This window comes from Dermochelys coriacea, chromosome 6 (assembly GCF_009764565.3).
Source record: "Dermochelys coriacea isolate rDerCor1 chromosome 6, rDerCor1.pri.v4, whole genome shotgun sequence".
NCBI lineage: Eukaryota > Metazoa > Chordata > Testudines > Dermochelyidae > Dermochelys > Dermochelys coriacea.
Window position 1 is genome coordinate 487452 of NC_050073.1, and position 18480 is coordinate 505931.

The 18480-nt window shown below is 64.7% G+C and overlaps 3 protein-coding genes across 4 annotated transcripts; 2 read left to right on the plus strand and 1 right to left on the minus strand.

The window, feature by feature from the left end:
- The first annotated feature begins 4282 nt into the window (after positions 1-4282).
- On the plus strand, positions 4283-7002 carry LOC119856734 (extensin-3-like). The gene is made up of 4 exons (XM_038404687.1): positions 4283-4324; positions 4549-6315; positions 6413-6561; positions 6807-7002. The coding sequence occupies exons 1-4, from the start codon at positions 4283-4285 to the stop codon at positions 7000-7002; spliced, it is 2154 nt and encodes a 717-aa protein (XP_038260615.1).
- LOC119857909 lies at positions 6898-10321 on the minus strand. Its single transcript, XM_043517066.1, has 2 exons — positions 9018-10321; positions 6898-8244 (listed from the first exon to the last, which is right to left on the minus strand). Exons 1-2 carry the CDS (start codon positions 9451-9453, stop codon positions 7760-7762), a joined length of 921 nt encoding a protein of 306 aa, XP_043373001.1. The 5' UTR covers positions 9454-10321; the 3' UTR covers positions 6898-7759.
- Positions 10322-12003: 1682 nt separating this feature from the next.
- Positions 12004-18204, plus strand: LOC119857896 (protein ADP-ribosylarginine hydrolase-like). 2 transcript variants are annotated; one of them, XM_043517077.1, is made up of 9 exons: positions 12004-12050; positions 12153-12239; positions 12553-12776; positions 13655-13753; positions 14071-14176; positions 14397-14476; positions 14833-15016; positions 15275-15488; positions 16821-18204. In XM_043517077.1, exons 2-9 carry the CDS (start codon positions 12229-12231, stop codon positions 16983-16985), a joined length of 1083 nt encoding a protein of 360 aa, XP_043373012.1. In that variant the 5' UTR covers positions 12004-12050; positions 12153-12228; the 3' UTR covers positions 16986-18204. The 2 variants fall into 2 exon arrangements, with proteins under 2 accessions (XP_043373012.1, XP_043373011.1); XM_043517076.1 differs by lacking the exons at positions 12004-12050; positions 12553-12776 and having other exon boundaries at positions 12062-12239.
- The last annotated feature ends 276 nt before the right edge of the window (positions 18205-18480 follow it).

Here is an 18480-nt window from a genome sequence, read left to right on the forward strand (position 1 = left end):
AAAATTCAAAATAATTTTGAACAAACTGGAGAAATGGTCTGAAGTAAATAGAATGAAATTCAATAAGGACAAATGCAAAGTCCTCCACTTAGGAAGGAACAATCAGTTGCACACATACACAATGGGCAATGACTGCCTAGGCAGGAGTACTGCAGAAAGGGATCTGGGGGTCATAGTGGATCACAAGCTAAATATGAGTCAACTGTGTAATAATATTGCAAAAAAAGCATTCTGGGCTGTATTAGCAGGAGTGTTGTAAGCAAGACACGAGAAGTAATTCTTCCACTTTATTCCACTCTGATTAGGCCTCAGCTGGAGTATCGTGTCCAGTTCTGGGCGCCACATTTCAGGAAAGATGTGGACAAACTGGAGAGAGTCCAGAGAAGAGCAACAAAAATGATGAAAGGTCTAGAAAACATGAGCGATGAGGGAAGATTGAAAACACTGGGTTTGTTTACTCTGGAGACGAGAAGACTGAGAGGCGACATGAGAACAGTTTTCAAGTATGTAAAAGATTGTTACAAGGAGGACGGAGAAGAATTGTTTTTTTTTTAACCTCTGAGGATAGGACAAGAAGCAAGGGGCTTAAATTGCAGCAAGGGTGGTTTAGGTTGGACATTAGGAAAAACTTCCCAACCGTCAGGGTGGTTAAGCACTGGAATAAATTGTCCAGGGAGTTTGTGAAGTCTCCATCACTGGAGATGTTTAAGAGCAGGTTGGACAAATGCCTGTCAGGGATGATCTAAATAATTTGATTTAGTTGGCGTTGGTCCTGCTTTGAGCAGGGGGTTGGACTAGATGACCTCCTGAGGTCCCTTCCAACCCTGATATTCTATGATTCTAATACTTAGTCCTGCCATGAGTGCAGGAGACTGGACTAGACACCTCGTGAGGTCCCTTTGTGACATCAGGGTACAAGCTGGACTTTTGAAGAGCAGTGTCCCCTTAACTCTCTAGCCCAGGGCACCTCTCCCACGGCTCTGCCAGTGACCAGCAGCCCCTCCAGCCCTGGCTCACCCCCAGCCATTAGCTTGTGACCCCACAACCAGCACAGTTACACACAGGCTCTGCCGGTCTCTCCTACACAGAGTAGAAGGAGACACCTGCACATCCCCCAGCCCCAGGCTGGCCCCCCAGGAATGTCCATCTTGCACAGCTCCAGACCTCCCTGGATCAGTGTTGGCTCATTAATCAGTTCATTGTACCATTGAAGAGTAAGGGACCGGCACCAGCCCTTGTTAACCTGAGTCAAGATACCCCAAATACGCCAGTCAAAGAGAAAATATTCAAACGAGGTTATTAACTAGAGACAGGTTTCAGAGTAGCAGCCGTGTTAGTCTGTATTCGCAAAAAGAAAAGGAGGACTTGTGGCACCTTAGAGACTAACAAATTTATTTGAGCATAAGCTTTCGTGAGCTACAGCTCACTTACTAGAGACAGATAGATTTTAAATTATTGTAAGTGACCCAGACCCAACAGTCAGAGTGGGGTACAAAAGAAAAGAAAAGGGTAAAGCCCCAGTTGAATTCCTGAACTTTACAAGGCTGATGGTTCTACAAGCCAAACAGATGGTCTCCCCAGAAGCTGCAGTACACAGTCCCCCAGGTCAGCGATGGAGCTTTGTCTTTCCGATGTTCATGCTGCCTGGGCAGGGATGGGGGTGGAGAGGTGACCAGACGAATATCTGTGCTGGGTTATGGGCTCAGGCAGTTCCCTGGCCTACGTGAGCTGCCACGCGTCTTTCAGGTGAATGGTAAATTTCTTGTCTACAACTCTCCGATGAAGCAGTTAATGGTGCATCAACCCCTGTGCTCATTCCTTGTTGCCTCTGAAGGGCTGGCCGGTGGGCGTACCCCAGAACTGCAGCCTATTTCAGTAACAAACACGTAGCAGAACCTCGATGACAATCCATACATTTGAGCAAGACAATGAGGTTCAGCAGATTATGACTTTTCAAATGGGACCTCACACGGCATTGTTTGTACAAAACACGTCAGGCCCCTACATCAGTGGGGACCGTGGGTTAGAGAGTGCTTCCTGCGATCCAGCGCGTTGTGCCCTTCACGTCGGTGACTCTGCGGTGAAAGGCCGGGGTGGGCGACACGGCTGGTCTGGCGGCTGGGGGGACGGGAAGAGGGCAGCAGCGAGAGCGATGGGGACGGGGCAGGAGGGGGGCTGGGCCGGGGCCGAGGTGAGTTGTGGGTCTCTAAGAGGGGCAGAGTCAGGGGGTAAGGGAGCCTGGAGAGTGAGGCCAGAGGAGACATGGGGGCCATGGTGGGGGAGGGGATGGAGGTCTGGTTCCCCTGGCTCTGGGGGCCTTTCCCCAGCGCCGGCTCCTGGCAGATCCTCCTGCTCAGATCTCCCAGCCCTGGTGCTTTGCCTCTGTGGCCCTGCTCACTGCCAGCAGCAGGGCGCCCTTAGGGCAAATGGCGCCTGGACAAACTTGTATTTTGGTGCCCCAGGTCCTCACTGCCTCCCCAGGGCCCCCATGCACCCCCCATCCCCCCAGGGTCCCGCTGCCTCCCCTGACCCCCCACCTACCCCACCATGCCAAACTCCCGCTGCCTCCCTGGGTCCCCCACCCAGCCCCCCGTGCCAAACTCCCGCTGCCTCCCTGGGCCCCTCCCACCCCACCATGCCAAGCTCCCACTGCCTCCCTGGGCTCCCCCGTGCCAAACTCCCGCTGCCTCCCCTGGCCCCCCACCCACCCCCCGTGCCAAACTCCCGCTGCCTCCCTGGGTCCCCCACCCACCTCCCTGTACCAAACTCCCACTGCCTCCCTGGGCCCCCCCGTACCAAACTGCCGCTGCCTCCCTGGCCCCCCCAGCCACCCGCCCGTGCCAAACTCCCGCTGCCTCCCCTGGCCCCCCACCCACCCCCCGTGCCAAACTCCCGCTGCCTCCCTGGGTCCCCCACCCACCTCTCTGTACCAAACTCCCACTGCCTCCCTGGGCCCCCTCGTGCCAAACTCCCACTGCCTCCCTGGGCCCCCCGTGCCAAACTCCCACTGCCTCCCCTGGCCCCCCCACCCAGCCCCCCCATGCCAAACTCCCACTGCCTCCCTGGGCCCCCCACCCCTCCCGTGCCAAACTCCTGCTGCCTCCCTGGGCCCCCCCAGCCACCCCCCAGTGCCAAACTCCTGCTGCCTCCCCTGCCCCCCCCCCAGCCACCCCACAGTGCCAAACTCCTGCTGCCTCCCCTGGCGCCCCAATCACCCGCCCATCCCCCCAAGTTGCTGCTGACTCCTTGGGCCCCCCACCCACTCCCCCATCCCGCACTGTCTCCCTGACCCTGTCCCTCTGTCGGGAAGCGCCGCTCGAGCCCAGCCGGGAGCGATGGGGCCGGGGCAGGAATCCCCGGGGAGAGTCTCCGGCCTGGGTCCCGCAGGAGCTCAGACAGGACGGGCACAACGGGCCCTGCTGGCCTTGGCATCTGTGAAACTCCAGTCTGTGCCCAGGACAAACACCCAGCTCTCCCCGCCCCGTGCCCCGGCCCAGCCGCCCCCCAGAGACCCCTGGCAGCCCCAGCTCTGACCCCCGCCCCCCCCCGGGCCCACCCAGCCGTGTGAGCGCCGTGGCATCACTTCTCCCAGCCCCCAGCTTGAAAACAGGCCGGGGCCCCGGCCCGCAGGGGAGTCCCAGCTGCTTGCGGTGACATGGGTCTATGCCAGCTGCGTTTCCTGAAAGCTCCACAGATGCAGCCCCTCTCCGGGACCCCCGACACCGGCCGCCACCTCACCCCGCCAGGGCTCAGTGCCCGCCCCAGGCGCCCCGAGGGAGGCTGAGCGACGCGTTGAGCCCAGGAGAAGCCGCTCCGCTGGCTGCTAGAGGAAACCCCCCCACCCCCCCACCGGGGAACAGGCCAGAAACCGTTCCCAGATGGTGCGAGTGGGGACCGCTGCAGTGTGTCAATGGGGCCTGACCCTAGCTGGGGCCCGGTGCCGGGAGCTGAGCCCGCCCAGGGCAGAGCTGGGGAGAGGAGCCCAGGGGTAATAACGGGCCCTACAAATGCACCGTCAGCCACCGCGCAGCTGCGAGACGTGGGAGTTCGGGGAGTGGCCCAGGCACCTCGCACGGCCCGGTGCAAAGGGGACAGAGGGGGCTGAATTTGCGCATGCAGAGAGGCCTCCCCCCAGAACACAAGGGCCGTGTGGGGCTCGGCCTGGTGAACAGGAGCCGTGGGGGGCCGAAAATCAGTGCCCCCCCAATGGGGTGTGAGAAATCAGGACTAGTTGATGCAGAAGTAAGGAGGGGACGGGCTGGGCTGGGCTGGGCATTGCTCCATGCCGGGGCCCCAGACAGAGACTTCGGGGGCCGGGGGGCAGGTGAGAACTGAGAACTCAAGGGCTGGTGGCTGGAAGAAGGGGAAGGAGCAAGCGCCACCACCGTGGCTGCCCCCCCCAAACCCCACCGTCTCCTGGGACTCCGGGATCCCCCGTCACACCCCTGGGCCTTCATCGGCTTGATCCTGAGATGTCCCGACCAGCCCAGGCCACAGCGCGGCCCCCCGACGACTTCGGCTCCTCCGCTGGCTCCCAAACACCACCAGGGATGGGAGAATGTGCCCCCCCACGTCCTTTTCCTTCCCATCTTCTTTCTTCTTTTCCTCTCCGGGTGCTCGGGGGGCTGGGCAGACGGGGAGCCGGGCCTGTGCGTCTCCAGCAGGCAGGTGCAGGCCAGTGACCGGCAGAGCCAGATGCTGCGTTTGCTGGCTGGGCTGCTCACCGCTCTCCCGGGCACGTCTCTCCCGCCTGCTAGGAAAGGGTGTCGGACCCCACAGCAGCTACAGATTGACACCTGCAGCCCCTCTGTGCCCCCCTCTTCGCCAGTCCCCGAAAGGCTGGATCTCACCATTCCCGCGACCAGCTCCAAGCCGGTCCCACCCGCGGTCCCTCCGCAGCCCCCCTCCGAGCCGGTCCCACCCGCGGTCCCTCCGCAGCCCCCCTCCGAGCCGGTCCCACCCGCGGTCCCTCCGAGCCGGTCCCACCCGCGGTCCCTCCGAGCCGGTCCCACCCGCGGTCCCTCCGCAGCCCCCCTCCGAGCCGGTGCCACCCGCGGTCCCTCCGCAGCCCCCCTCCGAGCCGGTCCCACCCGCGGTCCCTCCGAGCCGGTCCCATCCGCGGTCCCTCCGCAGCCCCCCTCCGAGCCGGTCCCACCCGCGGTCCCTCCGAGCCGGTCCCACCCGCGGTCCCTCCGCAGCCCCCCTCCGAGCCGGTCCCACCCGCGGTCCCGCCGCAGCCCCCCTCCGAGCCGGTCCCACCCGCGGTCCCTCCGCAGCCCCCCTCCGAGCCGGTCCCACCCGCGGTCCCGCCGCACCCCCCCTCCGAGCCGGTCCCACCCGCGGTCCCGCCGCAGCCCCCCTCCGAGCCGGTGCCACCCGCGGTCCCGCCGCAGCCCCCCTCCGAGCCGGTCGCACCCGCGGTCCCTCCGCAGCCCCCCTCCGAGCCGGTGCCACCCGCGGTCCCTCCGCAGCCCCCCTCCGAGCCGGTCGCACCCGCGGTCCCTCCGCAGCCCCCCTCCGAGCCGGTCCCACCCGCGGTCCCTCCGCAGCCGGTCGCACCCGCGGTCCCTCCACAGCCCCCCTCCGAGCCGGTCCCACCCGCGGTCCCGCCGCACCCCCCCTCCGAGCCGGTCCCACCCGCGGTCCCGCCGCAGCCCCCCTCTGAGCCGGTCGCACCCGCGGTCCCGCCGCAGCCCCCCTCCGAGCCGGTCGCACCCGCGGTCCCGCCGCAGCCCCCCTCCGAGCCGGTCGCACCCGCGGTCCCTCCGCAGCCCCCCTCCGAGCCGGTCGCACCCGCGGTCCCTCCGCAGCCCCCCTCCGAGCCGGTCCCACCCGCGGTCCCTCCGCAGCCGGTCGCACCCGCAGTCCCGCCGCAGCCCCCCTCCGAGCCGGTCCCACCCGCGGTCCCTCCGCAGCCCCCCTCCGAGCCGGTGCCACCCGCGGTCCCTCCGCAGCCCCCCTCCGAGCCGGTCGCACCCGCGGTCCCTCCGCAGCCCCCCTCCGAGCCGGTCCCACCCGCGGTCCCTCCGCAGCCCCCCTCCGAGCCGGTGCCACCCGCGGTCCCTCCGCAGCCCCCCTCCGAGCCTGTCCCACCCGCGGTCCCTCCGCAGCCCCCCTCCGAGCCGGTGCCACCCGCAGTCCCTCCGCAGCCCCCCTCCGAGCCGGTCGCACCCGCGGTCCCTCCGCAGCCCCCCTCCGAGCCGGTCCCACCCGCGGTCCCTCCGCAGCCCCCCTCCGAGCCGGTCCCACCCGCGGTCCCTCCGCAGCCCCCCTCCGAGCCGGTCCCACCCGCGGTCCCTCCCCGACCTCTCTCCTGTACCGGGCCCCGGGGATGCTGGGACAGCGACCGCCTGAGTCAACACTCGCCATTTCCACGGCTCGGCCGGGCTGCCCTCCTGTCCGTCTCATGCAGCATCCACGGGCGCCCAGCACTGAGCCGGCCAAGGACTCTGGATCCCAAACCCAACCGTGTGCCGGGCCAGGGACGCGTTGCACAATTCACACGACAGCCCCAGGGTCTGGGCTGCCCTCCGTGGAGGGCAGAAGGGAGACCCTGGAGTCGTGGGCACCCCCCAGCATCCTTCTGGGGAGCCCTTGCCCGGCTCTTTGGCCGGTTGAGCAGCCTGTGGGGGGAGAGGGTTGGGAGCTCCCCAGCTGCGGGGGAGCCGCAAACCCTCCACCCACAGAGTCTAGCTGCAGGGAGGGTGAGGGGCTGAGGCCGTGGTTTTCCCCCAGCTGTGGCTTCTCCCCAACACACCTTCCGTGGGCCCCGGGACAGCAATGGAGCCTCTGCTTCCCCTCTGTAGGGCGGAGAGTGGGTCCAGCGACCAGAGCCAGGTGTGCCCGGAGTCCGTGCAACGCCGTGCCGTGAGCAAACCACCCGAGAAACAAGCGGCCCTGGCTGGCATGACCCGGCTGCCCCAGATCCAGGCAGCTGCTCCTGTATCACCCCTCAGGGGTCAGGTGAACCGGCTGTCTGCAGGATCCGGAGGAAAGGCCTAAACTCGGGAGCTTACTCCCCAGGTCCTTTCTCTGTCTGCGGGTCTCTGGAGGAGCCAGCTGGGACCAGGAGATGCATATCTGCCCCGGGAGCTGCAAAGGCTGAGAACTGAGACGTTCATTAGCATCCCCCGGCCCTAGCGGAGAAGGGCAGTACAGTTCCCCAGGGACACAGACACAACCGCACTTGTAATAATCCGTGCCCCAAAGGGGTTCAGCTCGTTCAGTCCTTCCCCAGGGTTTGCTCAGGGTACCCAAGGCTATCGCCTGCCCATCCCAGGGCTCCATGCAGCCAGCTCTTGGTGGGTGCAGGGGTTTCACCCCTCGCTGCCCCCTCACCAGCTGCATTGCCACCCGGCAGGAGCACAGGTTACTTTGCAGGTATCTCTGCAGCCAGCCCAGAGTTTCTGCTCCGCGTGGTGCGAGCTCCCATCCCGCCTGTCACGGACTCACAGATCATGCCCACTCTCGGCCGTGCGGTCTGTGGGGGGAACCCCCTTCAGAGCGACAGCCCTTCTCGGGGGTCCAGCCCCTCCACCTCCTGGAGCCGCACCTCTCTGAGTCTTAGCACACCTGTCTCTTGCCGTGGGGCCCCTCAGGGAGTCCCCTCGCTCTGGACCCCCAGGGCCTCCACTCCCAGAGGGAATAATGCCCCCTGTTCTCTAGACCGGAGCGACTCTCAGCCAGCGTAACACAGGAGAGTTTATTGAGTGTCTGAACCCAGCCCAGGGAATTCTCCAGGCCTCAGGCCTGGCCCCCCTCAGCCCAGCACATCTAAGCCTTTCCTGCATGCTGCTCCTTCCCTCCAGCCCCGAGCACCCCCTGCTTCCCAGCTGGAACCGGCTGGGCAGGTCACCGGGGTCCTCTCTTCGCAGCCCACTGTCCCTCCACTGGCCTGACCCGGCTGGGCCTCTGGGTCACCAGGTTGCCAGTCGCTGGGGTCTCCATTGTCTGCACCATTGGCTGGGGTCCCAAGCTCTCTCGCGGGTCCTCTGTGACCACAAACTCCCTCTCCCCTCCCCTCATTAAACCCGTAACACCCAGGGAAACTGAGTCCTCTGCATGCAAACCAGTGAAAAAAACCAAGAAAATCTCCCACTTCGTCACATCGCTCCACCCAGAAACCTCCGTTCTTCCTCATTACAGTCTGAGCCCGTCGCTCCCCGCCGGCTGGGAGGCTGGGGCGGGCAGGGGCGTGCAGACCTAGCGCTCGGCCATTTCCTCTTCGACATCCAATGTGAAACCCTGATGGGGGGCGGGAGGGAGCAGCGTTAGCCGGGCCTGGGTCCCACTGACCTGCAAACATTTTCGGCAAACAGATTTTCCCACCTGGATAACACATTCCTTTCAACGGAAACTTTTGCTTCTAAAAATTCAATGTTGGGGTGGGGGGGAGGGGGAGGGGCGCGTTTCCCCTCCCCCCTCACACACACTTGCTGCTACCAAAGGCAGAACTGAGCAAGTGGAGAAGCAGCGTGGCCTAGTGGGTGACACCTGAGCAACTCACCCCTCCGTGACTCAGTTTCCCCACCTGTGGGATGAGAGTACTGACACCGAGGGGCTAGCACACCCAGGGATGGAAAGCGCTAGACTGCAGTGTTGTTATTAATGGCTCTGAGGTGGCCGGGTTGCCCCGAGACAGACCCAGAGCGAGCCCTGCCTTGCAATAAAACGCAAGGAGCCTAAGTCACTCGGGCCCAGTCTCAGCCCGGGCCTCAGGGGGCGGAGCAGAGCCAGCCAGCGGTGAGCTAGAGGCATCAGGCCTGGGGAACAGAGCCCAACACGCAAGGAGTCGCAGCTCGGCCGGCCCAGCCTGGGACGCAGGCCGGGGGGGGTCTGGTCGCTCTGGGGGGAGCCGAAGGACAGCACTGGCCCCGGGACGCATTGGGCGACTGGCCAGGGACCAATGGCGGAGCCGGAGGGTCTGACCCAGCCTCCCACGGGAGCAGGGCCGGGTGGGAACCCAGCTGGGAGGAGGCTCCGCAGGGCACTGGGGTCTCCCCCCGGCCGTCACTCACCTTCGGCGGAGATGAGCGGCAGCCCCCAATGGATCAGCACCGCGCACAGGAGGGTCACAAGCCCCAGCGTCACGACAGCCATCACCCATCCGGGGACTCGCTGCTCCGGGGCTGCCGTGCGGGAACAAGAAAGGGGGGCTGCCATGGGCTGTGACTGACCCAGAGCCAGGGGCCCCGGCCCAGCCAGGAGCCGGCCAGCCTGCAGACCCCAGCCCCGGCAGCGCAGACCCCAGCCCCAGCCGCGCGGACATGCCCCTCTCTCTGGATCGGGCTGAGCTAGAGCGGAGCTGTCAGGGGGAGACGCCCCACTGCAATTTACAGACTGCCAGTGGTGCAGAATCCCCCCGTCTGGCCTGTGGCTAATTCCCCTCTCTGTAGAAATCTGCCCATTATTTCCAGTCTGACTGTGTCTCCCATCAGCTCCTGGCCATTGCATCTCGCTCTGCCTTTGGTGGCTGCATTACAGAGGCCCCAGCCCTCAGAAATAGAGCTGGGCAAGGAAGAGATTTTCTGGAAATTCTGATAAATCAGTTTGGGGCCGAGCTACATGTTCCGTTTCAATTTGAACCATTAAAGATTTTTTAAAAAAAATAAAGTTAAAGAAAATTTGGACTGGAAAAAAAAGAAAAATAGACTTTAGGGGCATTTTTTCTTTTTCTGACCCAAGTTCAGAAAGCATTTCCATGTCACCGAATCTGGATTTTTCTGTCCTTGGAAAAACCTGTCACGTGAAAAACGTCGCCCAGCTCGAATCAGCAATCTGCCTGCGCAGGTCGTACAGCCCAGGGTCCAGTCACCCGCTGGAGGGAACCTGCAGTAACGCTACCATCAAGGGAAGATGCTGAGTTGACTAAAAGCTTGGGGGCGAAGCCGTCTGCCCCGTTTGGACACAAAGGGCTGGGGAAGAAATGGAGGTTCCCTTTGACCCCCAGGCCTACCTGGAAGCTGTCACTGCGCGCACAGCCCGGGACCCAGCCTCACACAGATCAGTCAGACAAGTAGTGCACAAAATTCCCGCATCCATCTCAATAAGACAGCGTCCCTTTAAATGGTTGGTGAGTCCACTAGCGGTGCTCACTGTGCTCTGTGCTTTTGAAGGCGGCAGAAGACAGACAGAGCTGCAGCCGGTGCACGGAGCCGGGCTAGCCGGGCCTTTGTATGGTCAGTAAATACCATTATCTGCCTGCTGGGTGTGGGGAAAGGGCCGACACCGCCTGGTGTTTCCCCAGGCTTGGACAGATTCGGGTTTTATGGGCAAATCTCCATTTCCCCGGCCATGTGACACAGGAATATTTCCATGGACGTGACCAGAATTCACAGCCAGGCGGGAGCCTCCGGCAGCTCGATTTAAGGCTAGTCACTGTGTAAGTGTTGGCATGTGACACAGGTACAAAGCGTGTCCTTTTTGGACTCTCAGCCTCTACTGTCAGGTCATTATTCTCTGACCCGCCCACAACTTCCGGGAACGTTTAAAATCGATACGAACATTTAAAATGCTTAAAACTTATAATTTTGCACAACTGAACATTGAAATAAAGTGATTTAAGTAAAAATCAGAAAATATGCGTAAACCTAAGCGAGCTTGTCAGCCAACGAGAGAACAAGGTTGCACTGAATTCTGCCAGGCCCGCTTTTAACGGGGCTGCTTCCGATTGTGAGCCGAGCCTTGGCCCAGCCAGGTTCCCGCCTCACCCCCTGTTGTCAACCGGCCTGGGCTTCCCCAAGCCTCTCCCGGAGACTCCCCCAACCGGGGAGGGACGCGGCCCCGAGAACTGGAACAAAACTCCAGCCAAGGCAGGTGGGGAAATGACACCGACCCTGTTCCAACCACACAGAGCTAGCGAGGCAAGCCGGGGGCGCAGGTCCCCCGGGATCGACAGGGGCTGGGGATTGACACCCCCTGGCTCTGCGCAGACACAGGGAATCTCTGGCCCTGGCTGGAACAAAGCGCAGGCGGGGCTGGTTCGTAAAGCTGGGCGAGGAACGTGCAGGACAGAACAAGGCCCATCGCCCCCAAGACTGGCCCAACTCAGGAGCTGGAGCAACTCACCCGGGAGAAAGGCAGGACCCTGCCCCGGCACGGGAGGACTCGCAGCCTTTGAGGCAAAACTTCAGGGAACCCCAAGAGCCGTTTGCTTGCGAAGAGGCTGTGGAGAAGAAACCCGGCTGACGCCGTGGGGCCCGCGCACGGCTCTGAGCTCAGGGGATCCCGGGGGCAGGAAAGTGGACGAGCTGTGGGCTGTGACACATGGCAGGAAGTGGCAGTGAGAGCTGGGGGGAGGCAGAACTACCCAGCCCCCGCCACCCCGCAGCCCCATCTAGCCAGCCCCACACACCCCCAGGCACCCAGCTCCCCACCCCCACAGCCCCAGCCAGCCGCACCTACCCAGCCCCCGCCACCCCCAGCCCCATCTAGCCACCCAGCCCCATCTAGCCAGCCCCACACATCCCCAATTCCCCACCCCCACAGCCCCATCTAGCCAGCCCCCACCACCCCCTAGCCCCATCTAGCCAGCCCCACACACCCCCAGGCACCCAGCTTCCCACCCCCACAGCCCCAGTCTCCCTGCCCCCACCCCACATCCCCGTCTACCCAGCTCCTGTCTGCCCCCACACCCCCAGCTCCCCACCCCCACAGCCCCATCTACCCAGCCCCCCACCCCCCAAGCCAGCCCCCCGCCTGCCCCCTCACCCCCAGCCAGGCCCCTGCCCCACACCCCCGTCTAGCCAGCCCACTGCCCCCAGCCAGCCAAGCAGCCCCACACCCCCATGTGGCCAGCCCCACACCCCCCCATGTATGCAGCCTGCTCCCTGGCCCCTCACTCCTGTCTAGCCCCCTTCTCGCAGGATCTGGTTTCTCTGGCCCCTTTAAGGGCGCCCGGCTGGAGCTGGCACCGCGCCAAGGCCGTGTTTAGAGACAGGAATCGCTGAGCCAGCATGGGGGGGGCGCGGTACAGAGGGACCCAGGGACAGGGGCCTTCAGGGACGGACACGGATAGACAGACAGACAGGGGGACGGACGGACAGGTCCTTGCAGAGGGACAGGCAGGGGCCGGCAGGGACAGACGGACGCAGGGAGGGACACAGGAACGGAGGGACGCAGCGCCCTGCAGAGGCTGACGGCCAGACAGACAGACAGAGGGACGGGCAGGGGCCGGCAGGGACAGACGGACGCAGGTGGGCCAGACGGCCCCGGCCAGCTGGAGGCTCCATGGAGGGGACGTAAGTGCCCCCCTCCCCCACCCCAAGGTGTCCCCAGCCCCTGCCATGGAGCTGAGAGGGGGGGTGAAGAGATTGGGGGCAGGAGTAGGGGGGTGGTGTTGGGGTGCCAGACCCCTGACACCCCCCCCATACCTTTACCCAGCCAGCAGGGTGCTGAGCGGTGGGAGGGAGTGGTGGGGAGCGGTATGAGGGGACCAGACCCCTGACACCCCCCACACACCTTTACCCAGCCAGCAGGGCACTGAGAGGTGGGGGGTAGTGGTGGGCGGCTGATACTTGGGGGGCCAGAGCCCTGACTCCCATCTCCCCCCAGGGCCCCTCCCCGGGCGGTGTACCGAGCGGCCATGGTGCTGAGCGGGGCGGGCGACGCGCTGGGGTACCGGAACCAGCGCTGGGAGTACTGCCCCTCGGGCCCCCAGATCCACGCTGAGCTGGCCCAGCTGGGGGGGCTGGGGGGCATCCAGGCCGCGCTCCCCGACTGGCCCGTCAGCGACGACACCGTCCTGCACTTGGCAACCGCCGAGGCCCTGGCCACTGGTGAGGGGGGCACAGGTCGGGGGGGCACAGATCTGGGGGGAAATGGAGGGGCACAGATATGGGGGGTGGGCATGAGGGGCACAGACCCTGGGGGGGAGAGAAAGGGCGGTGTGACGGGGCTTGCCCGGGGAGCCCGCTGGGGTCACTCAATCAGGGGGAGCTGCAAACAGACCGGGGCAGACAGACCCCACACGCTGGGGGATATCCCAGGACCTAGATTTCCCCAGCCAGCCCAAAGCAGCCTCTGTCCGACCCCCCCGGGTACCGACGCAGTCCCCGTAACGTGCCCGGCCCCAGGCCTCCGTCCGGACACCCCGGTCGGAGAGGAGGATGATTAACAAAGAGAAGCTGGAGAGTTGGTTAAAAGATCGATACACAGACAGGCTTGAGTTCCCTTCTTGAGGTCCAGATACAGAGCCGGGACGAGCCTGCCGTGGCCAAAAGTCTGTCGGGAAACAGTCCAGAGGTTCCCGTCCAATGTCCATGTCCAGGGCGACTCCAGTCAGCGACTGGGGATCTCAGTCCTGACGGCTCAGGGGTTCCCCCTCGAGCCCCAGAGCAGATCTGAGATGAAGAAGGATTGTGCCCCAGGCCGGCGGCTGTTCACTTCCATCCCTTCCTAACACGGCTGGTCCAGTCGCTGCCCCGTCCGGCCCTGTCACCTGGCAGTGAGACGTTACGTTCCACTCCTAATGCCCCAGGGGCACAGACCCTGGGGGGGAATGGGGGGCACAGAGGCAGGGGATAAATCCGGGATCAGGTTGGGCCGGTTAGCTGGACCCAGAGAAGTTGGGGTGTTGGGAGAGGAAGGGGACTGGCTGGGGGTCCCTGTGGTGGCTGGGGGGGGCCCCAGACTGACCCCTCTCTCTGCCCCCCAGGACTGGAGGGGGAGCCCTTGCTGCAGGAGCTGGCGCGAGGCTACGTGGAAGCGATGGGAGACATGGAGGGCAGGAAACCCGGCCCCACCAGCATCCTGGGTAGGGTAGAGATGCCCCCCCATGCGTGGCACCCCCCAGGCACTGGGACCCCCCCATGCCCACCAACACCCAGCCCGCAGCTGCTTCCTGGGGCCCCCTCCACTGCCCCGCCCAGCTGCCTCACGTGCCCCCCGGAGCCCAGCAGCCCCCACAGCTGCACCAGCCCCACACGCCTGTGATATGTGGGGGAGAGCGTGGGGGGTCCCCAGGACACGTGGAGGGGTCGTGGGCTGTGCATACTCGGGCCAGGCGTTGGGGGGTGCTATTTCAGGGACCCTGTGAGGTGCCCATGTGACCCCTACCCTCTCTCCCTCCAGGGACGTCCCAGCTGCGCCCAGGCGAGCCGGCCGGGTACCGGATCCCCTTCAACCCCAGCGCCACCGGCTGTGGGGCCGCCATGCGCTCCATGGCCATCGGGCTCAGGTGGGAGCTGGGGCCCCCTGGGGCCATGGGGCATCCCAGGGAAGGGGGTCGGAGCTGGGGGGGTCAGGAGGAGACTGGGGACAGAGCATCCAGAAAGACGGGGGCTCTGGGTCTCGGGGGTCCAGTGTCGGGGTGCATGACAGGGGGGTGCTGGGGAGGTCCAGTGTTGGGGGGCACCTGGCTGGGGGGCATGACCCTGCATTGCCCCTGCCCCCCCCAGGTACCCACACCCCACGGAGCTGCCAACCCTGATCCGGATCAGCGTGGAGAGCGGGCGCATGACGCACCATCACCCCACAGGTAGGGGGCACGAGGGGCTGGCACTGTGGCAGGGGGCTGGAGGAGAAAACGGTCCCACACTCCTACCCCTGACATCCCCCTCCCACTTGCAGGGGGCAGCCCCCCCATCTCCCAGCCCCAAATGCCGTGCCCCATTGCTGGGGGGTGGGGCACAGTGTGAGAGGCATCCCCCGCCATCTCCCATTGGGGGTTTATGGGAGGGCTGTGGGAGATCCCAGCCCCCGATGCTGTGCCCCACTGCAGGGAACTGGGGGGGGTCCCAGTCTGAGCGGTGGCTCTGGCCCCAGGCCTGGGGGTAGCGGGAAGGGTACCGGGGGCTCTGTGCGGGGCCCTGACGGACACTTGCCCCGCTGCAGGGTACCTGGGGGCACTGGCCTCAGCCCTGTTCACGGCCTACGCGGTGCGGGGGCTCCCCCTGGCGCAGTGGGGGGCCGGCCTGCTGCAGACGCTGCCCCTGGCCCAAATCTACGTGCGGGATGCGGGCGTCGACACGCAGCCCAACCTGGACGCCTGGGGGTACTTCCCCCAGAAATGGGCCTGGTGAGTGTGGGGGCCGAGGGGGAGGCGCAGACCCCCGGGCGAGGCTCGGGGGGGCCCAGCCTAGGATGGTGTAAGGGAAATGGGGGGTGCAGACCCCCGGGCGAGGCTAGGGGGGCCCAGCCTAGGATGGTGCAAGGGAAAGGGGGGCGCAGACCCCCCAGGGGGGAAAGCGGGGTGCCAGGCACAGGGCAGGGGACAGGACAGGGGGGTGAGGCCGGGGGTGGGGTCAGCAGCCTGGTCTCATCCCTGCCCCCGCAGGTACCTGGCTGAGCGGGGCCTGGCCGCAGGACACGGCCCCCCGCGGTTCCCCTCCCGCTACGGCCCGGCGGAGCGCGACGGCATCTACCAGACCTTCAGCCTGGAGGGCTGGGCAGGGCGCAGCGGGCACGACGCCCCCATGATCGCCTACGACGCGCTGCTGGGCTCGGGCGACCGCTGGGACGAGCTCTGCAGCCGGGCCATGTCCACGGGGGTAAGTCCGGCCGCCCCAGAGCCAGCCGGATCCCCGGCCCCGCCGTATCCCAGAGCCCTGCCACACCCCAGAGCCAGCCGCATCCCCGACCCTGCCGCCGCGCCCCAGAGCCAGCCGCATCCCCGACCCCGCTGTACCACGCCCCAGAGCCAGCCGCATCCCCAGCCCTGCTGCCGCGCCCCAGAGCCAGCCGCATCCCCAGCCCCGCCACCGCGCCCCAGAGCCAGCCGCATCCCCGGCCCCGCCGTACCCCAGAGCCCTGCCACGCCCCAGAGCCAGCCGCATCCCCGACCCTGCCGCCGCGCCCCAGAGCCAGCCGCATCCCCAGCCCCGCCACCGCGTCCCAGAGCCAGCCGGATCCCCGGCCCCGCTGTACCCCAGAGCCCTGCCACGCCCCAGAGCCAGCCACATCCCCGACCCTGCCACTGCGCCCCAGAGCCAGCCACATCCTCAGCCCCACCACCGCGCCCCAGAGCCAGCCGCATCCCCGGCCCCGCCGTACCCCAGAGCCCTGCCACACCCCAGAGCCAGCCGCATCCCTGACCCTGCCGCCACGCCCCAGAGCCAGCCGCATCCCCAGCCCCGCTGTACCACGCCCCAGAGCCAGCCGCATCCCTGGCCCCACTGCCGGTATACACGGCCCCACTGACCCACCCCAGACCCAGCTGTATCCCAGCCCTAAGGCCAGTATGCAGAGCCCCTGACGCCCCACCCCAAAGCAGCCACATTCCGGCCCCGATGCAGGTAAACCCAGCCCCCCGCGTCCTGCCCCAGAGCCAGCCGCATCCTGGCCCCGATGCCAGTATACACAGCTCCTCATACCCTGCCCCACAGCCAGCTGAATCTCAGCCCTCACTATACACAGCCCCCAGCACCCTGCCCTAGAGTCAGCCGCATCCTGATGCCAGTATACACAGCTCGTGGCCCCAGAGACTCCTCCACTCCCCTTGGCTATCTCACCCCGCTTGACCCCAGCCAGACTCTCCCAGCCAGGGTAGGGCCCAGGGCAACCCCCCCAAATCTCATTCTCCTTCCTGGCCAACCTCCCTGCCCCCTGCAGTCCCCCAGACCTCCCGCACAGCTGGGCTCCAGCTGCCACAGGCCCTGCCCAGCCCCACAACCTCCACAGTTGGGGCATGGCCGGTTAATTGGCCCCATCTGACCCACATTGACCCACTCATGGCTCATGTGGGGCAAACAGCCCATTGCAGGATCCCTGGGTGCCCCAACCCCACCTCAGAGGGGCCCCATCCCAGCACCGGGTGAGGGGCCCCTGGGTGCCCCGCCCCGCCGCAGAGGGACGACGTCTCACTTGTGCCATTCTCCCCACAGGAGACAGCGACTCGACGGGCGTCATTGCGGGGTGCTGCTGGGGGCTGGCGTACGGGCTGGCCAGGGTCCCCGAGGGGAATCACCAACACCTGGAGTACCGGCAGCGCATGGAGGCAGCCGCTGACCGGATCCACGCCCTGGCCTGGGGGGAGAGCGCCCCCGTGAGCAGGGAGACCCCCATCCCTCTGAGTGCCCCACTCCCCCGGCACTGGCTACTGCTCTCAGCCCGGACACCTGGGTTCTTTCTTAACCCCACCCTTCACCCCCCTGGCCTCTGACACCCCAGCCTCTCACCCTGCACTCAACAGCCAACCCCACCACAGGCCAGGGCTGGATTTGGGGGGTCCCCCATTCCCCAGACATGTGGGAGAGGGGCAGCAAATTCCCACCCCCCCAGTGCACCCTCCTGGCCCCCCATGAGCCACAGGGCCGCAACCACTAGCATCTCCTACTGCTGTATCCAGGACCCCAGGGTCCTGTCTCCAGGCGTCTCCTGGGCCACCCTCCTGCTCAGTAAACCCCTGCCTCCTGCCTTCCCGTGCTAGCAGGGGTCATTTTGGGGGGCCCGGGGCCCATGCCATGGAGCTGGGGCCCTCCGGACGCTGGGTGAGGCCGGGGTGCAGGGGAGGAGTGGCTGGAATCCAGGAGTCCTGCTCCCTGCAGCGCAGCCCCCCCCAGCACCGCCCTGATCCCAGCACTGACTGCTGTGCCCCCCCCAGCCCAGCTCCGCAACCCCCCTGGGGCCACCTTCCCGCAGACCTTGTGCCCCCAGACTCCGGCTGCTGGGGGTCAGCCCACCGGGAACCCAGGCCCCCTCTGCTCCAAGGGCTCTGCCTGTTACAGCCTCCCCAGCGGGCCTGCAACCCCCAGCACTGTGCTCAGCCCCGCCCGGCTGGGCCCCGTCAGCCATTAACCCGGCTCCAATCAGCATGTGACGATGCTGCCTGAGGGAGCCCGCTGAGGTCACTCAATCAGGGTGAGCTTTGAACAGACTGGGACAGACAAACCCCAAATGCTGGGGGATATTCCAGGACCTAGATTTCCCCAGCCAGCCCAAAGCAGCCTCTGTCTGACCCCCCTGGGTACTCAGGAGTCCAAACGACGCAGTTCCTGTAACGTGCCCGGCCTCAGGCCTCCAGCCGGACACCCCGGACAGTCTCTACACAAAAGAATAAATGGACACAAATCTGACATCAGGAATTATAACTTTCAAAAACCAGTCGGAGACAATTCAACCTCTGGTCATTCAATAACAGACCTGAAATGGCAATTCTTCAACAAAAAAAGCTTCAAAAACAGACTCCAAGTGAAACTGCAGAACTGGAATTAATTTGCAAACTGGACACCATCAGATTAGGCCTGAATAGAGACTGGGAGTGCTGGGTCATTACAAAACCTAAACTTAATTTCCACTACTGTTACTCACACCTTCTTTCAGAGTAGCAGCCGTGTTAGTCTGTATTCTCAAAAAGAAAAGGAGTACTTGTGGACCTTAGAGACTAACAAATTTATTAGAGCATAAGCTTTCGTGAGCTACAGCTCACACCTTCTGTCAACTGTCTGTAATGGGCCACTCTCATTACCACTTCAAAGTGATTTTTCCTCCCTTGGAATCCTGCGTTAATTGATTTATCTCATTAGACTGACCTCACACTTGGTA

Excerpts from the sequence above, each read along its gene's own strand:
- LOC119856734 (XM_038404687.1), top strand. The coding sequence starts at position 4,283 with ATGCCGGGGCCCCAGACAGAGACTTCGGGGGCCGGGGGGCAG. Across the intron at positions 6,316-6,412 it reads CCCTCCCCGACCTCTCTCCT|CATCCACGGGCGCCCAGCAC; the intron begins GTACCGGGCCCC and ends CGTCTCATGCAG. Across the intron at positions 6,562-6,806 it reads AGAAGGGAGACCCTGGAGTC|GGCGGAGAGTGGGTCCAGCG; the intron begins GTGGGCACCCCC and ends TCCCCTCTGTAG.
- LOC119857909 (XM_043517066.1), bottom strand. The coding sequence starts at position 9,453 with ATGCAATGGCCAGGAGCTGATGGGAGACACAGTCAGACTGGAAATAAT. Across the intron at positions 8,245-9,017 it reads GCCGCTCATCTCCGCCGAAG|GGTTTCACATTGGATGTCGA; the intron begins GTGAGTGACGGC and ends GCCCCCCATCAG.
- LOC119857896 (XM_043517077.1), top strand. Across the intron at positions 12,777-13,654 it reads CGCCGAGGCCCTGGCCACTG|GACTGGAGGGGGAGCCCTTG; the intron begins GTGAGGGGGGCA and ends TCTGCCCCCCAG. Across the intron at positions 15,017-15,274 it reads TTCCCCCAGAAATGGGCCTG|GTACCTGGCTGAGCGGGGCC; the intron begins GTGAGTGTGGGG and ends CTGCCCCCGCAG.